This window comes from Chiloscyllium plagiosum, chromosome 28, assembly GCF_004010195.1.
Source record: "Chiloscyllium plagiosum isolate BGI_BamShark_2017 chromosome 28, ASM401019v2, whole genome shotgun sequence".
Taxonomy (NCBI): Eukaryota; Metazoa; Chordata; class Chondrichthyes; order Orectolobiformes; family Hemiscylliidae; genus Chiloscyllium; species Chiloscyllium plagiosum.
The window spans coordinates 26170681-26180217 of NC_057737.1; the positions used below are offsets into that span (position 1 = coordinate 26170681).

The 9537-nt window shown below is 38.7% G+C and overlaps 1 protein-coding gene across 2 annotated transcripts in view; it reads left to right on the plus strand.

Annotated features, from left to right (window-relative positions):
• LOC122564061 (double C2-like domain-containing protein beta) overlaps positions 1-9537 on the plus strand; it is a 282383-nt gene that overhangs the window by 100348 nt on the left and 172498 nt on the right. For both annotated transcript variants that reach the window (XM_043718544.1, XM_043718545.1), the window contains one exon: positions 4252-4326. In XM_043718544.1, the coding sequence (XP_043574479.1) occupies positions 4252-4326 (75 nt within the window). The remainder of the gene's footprint in view (positions 1-4251; positions 4327-9537) is intronic.

Here is a 9537-nt window from a genome sequence, read left to right on the forward strand (position 1 = left end):
CCAGCGGAATGCATCATACATGATAAACTTAGTAAAATCCTAAGCATGGGAAATTCAGTGCAATTTGTTTTAAATAGGTAAAGATATCAGGTTTGAAATACCACAGCTTAATACATTTTCAAACTCAGGTAGCTCCACAAAAGTAATGAGAAAGTAACTCACTGTACACACAGCAGGAACATCTCAAAAGCAGCTACTACTAATCTTGAAGAAAATAAAGCTTCACAGTCGACTGAGAGGTTTCTGCCATGGATGAAAATTCCTTCGAGCATTCGTTAAAACTATCTTGGCAGTGTGCTTATAAACAATAAGTAAATAGCTGTGATTACAACTCAGAGAAACCATCAGCTCATTTGAAAACAATTTTGCCACAGGTTTATGCAAATCTACAAGTGCCTGCAAGTAACACTCATGTTTGTTTTGCAACAACCTCCGTTGATCTTGCAAACTGAAGCAAGATGAGAAGATGTTCGAAGGCCCACTGCTCCTGGAATGCTGAAAATTGATTATTTTACTCATTCAATGAGAAACATGAGGTTGGAGAACTGGTAATATCTTCACCACCTTGGAAATATGACCACACCTCTTTGGAGGGTAATCATTCTGGTAATAAACCATTCCCAACCTTGGTGAATTATCATAAAATATCCGGCAGCATAACGAAATCCACAATTCTGGGCCTTGGTCATTGAACTTTTCTCTTTTCATGCAGGTACTGAGAATTCCCTGGCCCACAGCAGAGGAAATGTAGCAACTTATTCTTATTTGTTTTGAATTTGAGTGTCTGTTCCCAATGCAAAAAATACCTATGCACACATTATGTGTTGCTATGTTTTCCTGGATCTTACATCAAGTTTAAAATTTAATTTGAGAAATTGGTATGCTCTGGCTAATATTTCCTGCTTGGAATGGATTTGAACACAAGTAGACTTGGTCATTGTCATCAGATTCGGCTCTCATTTTTTGCACTCACAGAATGCAATGAGTTCATTCTTTGAATAAATGAAAACATGCACCCTGAAATAAGTGGTTCATTTGTGAAAGACATTGAGATATCTTCCCCTTCATTTGCTAACACTAAGAAGTTGATATGAATGAAAACAAATTTCTCAAGTTACAAATAGGGAGACACCATCCTTTGGGGACTGAGATAGTTTCATGAAATTTTTCATTCCACGATCAAGATTTTTTCTGGTGCCATTCATCTTTTATTATTTCTTTACCCAATCCTCAGTCTTGTTGTTTTTAAAAGTGTCTCATGTGAGGATCTTATGCTACAAACTTTGGCGACTCATGGTATTTCTGCCAACTGGCCAACCTTAGCATGTGAGTCATGCTGTTTGACAACCCAGGCATCTTAATTCTATCCTCTGTGAAGGGCATGATGTTTTTAGCAGCATTTTTAAATAAATGCATTATTTCCCATCTGCTTGCTGGTGACTTAATTCATATTGAAATCAAAGCACTCAGTACATTTAAAGTTTCTATTCCTCTTGTGCCTGTCAATAAAAGGAATTTATTTTCCATTATTCAGTGGTAACAGCCTCTTTTTTTTGAAATCTTTCAATTAAAGAGCTCAGGTATGTTGTCATTCTCACAGCAGTAATGAGCGACATAATTGTCTGGTGAGAAAAGACAGCTAACAATCTCTTCAATGCGCTAAATGGTTGATTTCAATGCATTAGTATAGCAGTGGGAAACATTTGTTTGGAAATATGCTTGTGTAGGAGTAATGATTACAGTGCCAGAGATTAAATAATGGAGGAGCATTTATGAAGCCTGAAGTTTTCCTTTCAATGTAGTGATCGGCATTACTCTTGTAGTAACGTAATCCCTGTTAACACCATTGTTTTGCTTCTAAATTGTGGTGCAAATTTCAGTGCTCTGGCTGCAACTTGTGCATGCACATTTGAATGTTACACTCAGTCGGTTAAATTTTTGATGAAATGTCATCTCCAATAGTTAGGAAAGGCTTTACTCATCACCAGCATTAGATTAGATTACTTACAGTGTGAAAACAGGCCCTTCGGCCAAACAAGTCCATACCGATCCTCCGAAGAGCAACCCACCCAGACCCATTCCCCTACATTTACCCTTCACCTAACACTACAGGCAATTTAACATGGCCAATTCACCTAACTTGCACATCTTTGGACTGTAGGAGGAAAGCGGAGCACCCAGAGGAAACCCACACAGACATGGGGAGAATGTGCAAACTCCACACACAGTTGCCCGTGCTGGGAATTGAACCTGGGTCTCTGGTGCTGTGAGGCAGCTAACCACTGTGCCACCGTGTCGCCCATTACTCTACCTCAAATGCAGCATAGAAAAACACTCTACAGAAAGTATTCTGCCATTGCAGCTAACAGAGCACCTCATTTATATATTACAATATTCCCATCAGCAATATCACTCGTATCAACAATGTGACTTTACTTGAGCTACACATAACTGTTTCAATACTCAAGGTGATTTGAGTTATGTGATGAGTTAATGTTGGCAAATGTAATTGAAATGTATCCCAAATGGTGGAACCTAAATGAAACAGTCTCTAAAATGTTGACAATTTAATGTTACTGATATTATTCAAATTTAAATTGTTTAATCAATGTACCCATGGACGTGAAACACACTTTTTCCTTCTACATTCAGCAACCTTGCACAATTTGTTACTGTTGATTTCTCAGACTGAGAATTGGTGGTATTTCTGTTGTTGCTGTAATTGAATTACAACGAGTTAAAACTGTCCTGCTAACAAATGGAAATCATACTTTTCAGACCCCGTTGTATTATGAGTGATACATATCATCAAAAATGATCTTCATTGCTGTTTGCTTTTGAAATTTCCAACTGCTCCTGATACTAATTTTACGATTGTCATTTTCCCTGGTCTCCCCTCCTATCCTTCTTCCTTCCCTGTGTTCCAAAGGGTGCTGCCAGCTTCCTGTAACTTTGTCAAATTGACAAACTTGATACTTAAACTGAGGATCACCACAGGGAAGTGAATTCCTGTCCTTATGAAGCATCCCACATGCCTTCATATTCCAACATGGAATGGCTGTATAACAATCAGAGCAGGAAACTTAGACTGATTTTCAAATGCCCACAAACAAATTTCAAGCTTTGAATTTTCATTCACGTGATAAATTGGTGACCCTCAAATCAGGGCATGGACAGCATGATGCACAAGTATCCTTTGCCAGTTGTTGCAATGCAGGACAACCAACCTCATGCTGTTGCTTATTTGAAAGACCTGTGCATCCAGGTAGGACTAACCACAACAATCTTTGGTTCCACATCAGCGGGGAGTCAATATTGTGAGAGTACCATAACGTTTTACTATACTACAACCCAAACACAGGATGTTTTACATGAATGACAAAAGAAAATAGAATTATTCAGTAAAGTTCTGATAGCCTTCAGAATATGTATAGCAAGAAAGACTTAAATCTTTCTCTTTATAGAATGTGTATTTCACAATCATTGACACAATCTCACAAAACAACTAAATTGGGAAGTTTATTGTAAGAGCATATTGCTTAACAATTTCGATTAAGTTCCCATTATTATGATAATTCTGCGCATAAAAATTACTGAGTGGAACATGTAGTTAGAAACAGTAAGGCTGATAAACCAAAATATCGTTCAAATTAATTTGCTGAGAAAATCTGTTTTGAATTTTAGCTCATTCAGAAGGATTTCTATTCAGTAATATTTTAGAATTACTTATTTGTCATTGCCCAAAGGCTATAGTTTTGTTTTTTCAGTAAATTATGTCATTGGTTTTCTTTATGTAGAATATATTAGCTTTATTTGATAACCAGCAGTTAACATGAGTCTTACATTTAATTGTGTTTATGAAATTCTGGCATTAAAGGTGAGGTGAATGTTGCATTTGGATTAGCACAGTGGTAATGTTGTTGTAGTCTTTCTCCATTAGCCCATTCTTTAGACATGGTCAGCATGCCCTACGCTATCATTTTATGGTCGATATCCCACAATTCAGTGAATTTTAATGTAGAGACATTTTGTTCAAAAGCAATATCCTGTTTTAAATTCATGTATTTGTATCTCCTCCAGCCTAGTTTTTAAGATACATACAGTCATGTGTGTCTGGTAAAACAAAAAGCATAAGAATAATAGCATAAGAGACTTTGTTCTAAGCCAGTAACTATTAATTATTGATTCACCAGATGTGTTTATGGATGTAATCATCAGCAATTAAACTAAGTATTCTTTTTGTTCCCAAAGGGTCTTAAGCCAATGGACCACAATGGACTGGCTGATCCATATGTCAAATTACATTTACTCCCTGGAGCCAGTAAGGTAGGTTCCCAGTTTAAAGTAAGAAATGTTTTCATTGTTTAAGATGAAAAACTGCAGTTGTAGTATTTCCATTAACATAATTTGAGGTAAAACTTACTATTTTGAAATCCAGTTCTGCATTACTGATAGAAATCTGCCCTGTTTAGTGACTGAAGTACTGTTATGAAATAAGTGGACTATTAATGATGTTCATCCACTGCAAAAAGAACCTAGCTGTAGAATAGCAGTCATTGATACCAAATTGGCAACTTAACACAGAGGTCACAGGATGGTTTGTGGAGAGGATAATTCTTGCAACACTGTATCAAATGTGCTTTCCTACTGTGGCTACAATTGTGAGAACAGTGCTGATGACATGGATTCTGTGGAGGAAGTATTCCATTAATTCTATTGACTAAAACTTTTCTCTCCTGGCGAGGGAATTACTTTGTATGTGCTTGGGTGCACAAAAGTGCCATGCAAGCAAGTGAAGCATTTAGGGAGTGCAAGTTCTCATATTCATTTGAATTTAACTTCAGTTAGTTTTGAAGCGTCCAGAAGATTTTCAGGATCAGCTGCAGACAGTTTTTAAACCTGATTTGGAATGAGACTGGAGATGCACTCTGTGGAGTTTCAAACTGAAGCTATTCTCCTCCAAGAGGTCTGGCACCAGTTTTCTCTGGAGTCAGACTGGTTGATGACCCTGAGATCAGCAAAGTAACATCATCGTAATGTAACAATAATTTGTGAGTGAAGTTGAAATTATGTAGTATACTTTCATGTAAACTGACAGTGTGATGCCCCAAATATCACAAGAACACACTGGACATTATGGATAGGGCATTCAGGATTGTCTGATGGGCAACATGGTGGGCAAAGTTAGTCAACAGTGAGATATATGAGAAATAAAAAGCAAATTGTGTAAATACGGTTTCAGCTGGCATTGGTTGAAGTGTTAGGTGGTGATACTGATGATCAAATTGTTAGTATTCCACTAACACGTCACTCACTGTTAGCTCAGTATTTCTAATTATTCACATATATGTTTGATGAAAGTGTGCTTGCAATATTTTGAAAGCCTGGCAAAAGTATCACATAAATAGAGATTATGTGGATAGAGCAGCACAAAACTAAATTAAAAACCAAGAAAACCATGAACGCTGTAAATCAGGAACAAAAATAGAAATTGCTGAGAAAGCTCAACAGGTCTAGCAGCATCTGTGGAGAGAAATCAGAGGTAACGTTTCAGGTCTGTTCGTGGCTAACATTTCTGAGGAAGAGTCACTCGACCCAAATCATTAACTCTGATTTCTCTCCACAGGTGCTGCCAGACCTGCTGAGCTTTTCCAGCTATTTCTATTTTTGTTACAAAACTAAAATAAGTTTGTATCTTGATATTTTCTGACGTATGTTGTATGGCCACCTGTCATTCATATCATAAAACGTACACATACCTTAAATGGTTTTGAATATTGGATAAATTTTCAGATTACTGCAACAATAACTGGACTTTTTAAAATTTCATTTATACCAAGAAACTCCTTTTCTCCACATACTATTAATTTTAATTTAATGTCAAGTATTCCTTATTCTCATTCCTGTGGAGAATAAGTGCACAGCCATGTGTAATGACAATATGAAATCCATTGCTTCTTTGACTTTTGCTCATAAACAAATGCCAGAGTTAAAGGAAACAATTCATTTGTGTATTCCTGCCACTATAAAAGCTTATTTGAAATTAGTTTTTTCCTATTTTAGTTGTGTAACTTATTTTCTACTCCACAAGTTTACAATTAAATGAGGATTTATAATATGGCTATGAACCAAAAAGGAACACACTATGGTGTGAATGTTATGCCTGTTTCGAGTACAAATGAGGAAATCCCAACAAATCTTCTTGTCAGGTCTCAGTTGCCATTCAGACTGTGCTTCCAGTGTGGAATTCACCAGTTTCTGCAATTAGAAAGCAAAATGTCCTCTGTTTTAATGTGCACAACAGCTATTAGTGAAAACCATTTTTTATAAAGTTACACACACTGTAAGAATGGATCAACAGAAAGTACGAGTAAAGGATTTCTTAATGCAGCAGTTGACGTGCTACATGAAGAGGTTGTTCACAAACTAATCTGTTTAGCTCTCTCTCAGGCATTCTGTTCCCCAGAACGTTCGGAAGAAACTAACTGTCTTTGTCAGTGCTGTTTTTATTGTTCAGAGGATTTGCCTTTATCCTTGAAAAAAAATCGAAACCTGAGGAAATTAACTGCTGCTGTCAGGAAACCAGCATAGTTTGCATGCCGTGCTGCTATTTCATCCCACAGAGCTTTTCTTGTAGTCTTTCGAATGCTTGCTATGCATGTCCATTCTGCTACATAGTGCAAATTGCAATCACTACTTGAAAGTCCTGATGAGTTAGAAGGTTTTCACTGAAAAATCCTTTCAAGTAAAATCCAGCTGCACAATATATGCTCATGACAGATAGATTACTCTCTAACTGTGAAGGGTTATGAACATCCCCTCTGCCCAGCAGGTTGCTATTCTTACACAGCTATTAACATCACCTTACTCACACTTTGCGTCTAACAATTTCCTGTATCCAATGCTGCTTCTTTACTTTCATGGCAAGGTTCACACAGATGGCATATATCCAGCAGGAGAGCAGTATACATAAAGGACATCAGTGCACTCAAAGAACCCAAGACATGGGATACATAGTCAGAGTGGGGACAATATTTGCTAAACTCAGGGATAGTGTTCCTCTCCTCATTTTCTTTCTTCATGTACATAATGCCCTAAGAATACTTGAATATAATGTCATCTTACCAACTCTAGATTTTTAAAATGGGGTCAGCATCATTTCTACATGTTGTACAGTAATCCCTTTCAATTTACCTGAGATCGACATCCTAATGATTAAGGAAATGTTACTGCCACTGTGGACCATTACCATTGTCCTGGTAGACTTCCTCCATGAATGGATAAGGATAAAGCCTGACATGAGTTATCAGGTGGAATAAGCAGTCAACATTCTCTGATGTCAGTTTCTGATATCAAAAACTGTCCTTCGGCCTAAATAATGGACACCGGCTGATTCCCTGAAATTAAAAAACAAGTGGACTTGCTCCTAAAGACTACAACTCTCGCTTCAAAACCTTAGTCAGACCAATCTCAGTCTCAGGCTCTGTTTCTGTCTGTCTCCTGTTTCCCTCATTGACTCCATTACTGTAAGCAGCCATTGAAAATGTTGCTCAGCCTCTGCTCCCTCACTGAACCTTCCTCTTGCCACCTTCCTCACTCAAACTCCATCTCAAAGCCTCTATTGCTGCCTTCCTCATTTCCCTGTCTCCTAAGCCCTCACGAGTAGCAACATAGAAAAATAAGAACAAAAAAATTAATTCAGCCGATCTAACCTGCTGTGCCATTCAATTCGATCATGGCTGATTGAACTTTCAATGCCTTTTATTCCAACCCCTTAACCCTGTATGCACCAGTAATCAAAAATCTCTCAATCTGTACGTTAAACATACTCCATGACTGAACTTCCACAGGCCTCTGCCTTAGGTCATTCAAAAGGTTTCCAACATACTGAGTGAAAACAATTTTCTCTTCATCTCAGACCGAGTGGCATCCCCCTTGCTTTAAAATTTTGCTTCCAAAGTTACTGTAGGCACTTTTAAAGAGAGAGGCTGGGGAAATAATATTGGAGAACCAAGAAATGGCAGAGGAGTTGAACACATAAGTTGCACTAGTCTTCATAGTAGAAGACATTAATAACACTCTAAAATTGCTAAATAATCAGGAGGGAGAAGGAGAAGAGGAAATAAATACAATAACTATCACTGGAGAAAAAATAATAGAGAATCTGAAAGCCATTTGAAATGATGTATCCTGGGATATTAATGGAAGTAGATACAGAATTATGGATGTGCTGGTAGTAATTGTCCAAGAATCCTTAGATTCTAGAGTATTCAGAAGATTAGAAAACTGCCAATTTAACACTTTTAATTGAAAAAGAAAAGGAAACACAAAAAGGTGGTTATAGGCCAGTTAACTTCGTCAAAAAATGTTAAAGTCTATTACAAAGGATGTTGTAACAGAATATTCAGCAATACATAATATGATCAAGCAGACCCAACAGGTGGAATTCTTCACCACAGAGAGTTGTTGAGGTATTAATTATATTCCAGGCTGAGATAGACTTTTAATCAATAAGGGAATCAAGGGTTATGGGAAAAATACAAAATCCTGATGTTGAGGATTATTAGATCAGCCATGATTGATTGCATGGAGGAGCAGAGTTGATGGGATAAATGGCCTCCTTCTCCTCTTATGTCTTATGGTGCTGACTGCCTGGCCAGTGTAAACATCTTACCTGCATGTACCCTTCTTATTTATTCAAACATTTTGTAAGTTTCAATGAGATCACACCTCATTCTTCACAACTCGAGAGAATAGAGGCACTCCTTGCCCAATTTCTCTTCATCGGCAGTCCCACCAAACTGAAAACAAATCTATGAACTTTCATTGCACTTCCTCTATGGCAATAACAAGGAGATCAAAACTGCACACAGCACTTCAGGTGTGGTCTAACCAAGTGTCTATGGGGGAGATTCACCTGCACCTCCACCCACATCATCTACTGCATCCGCTGCAGCCGGTGTGGCCTCCTCTATATTGGGGAGACAGGCCGCCTACTTGCGGAGCGATTCAGAGAGCACCTCTGGGCCACCCGGACAAACCAACCCAACCACCCTGTAGCACAGCATTTCAACTCCCCCTCCCACTCCACCGAGGATATGCAGGTCATTGGACTCATCCACCGCCAAACCACAACAACGCGACGGTCGGAGGAGGAGCGTCTTATCTTCCGACTGGGAACCCTCCAACCACAGGGGATGAACTTGGACTTCACCAGTTTCTTCATCCCCCCTCCCCCCACCTTGTCTCAGCCAAATCCCTCCAGCCCGGCACCGCCTTCCTGACCTGCAGTCTTCTTCTTGACCTCTCCGCCTCCATCCTACTCCGACCTATCACCCTCACCTTGACCTCTTTCCACCTATCACATTTCCAACGCCCCTCCTCCAAGTCCCTCCTCCCTACCTTTTATCTTCTCCTGCTGAACACTCTCTGCTCATTCCTGAAGAAGGGCCTGTGCCCGAAACGTCGAATCTCCTGTTCCCTGGATGCTGCCTGACCTGCTGTGCTGTTCCAGCAATAAAGTTTCAACTTTGATAT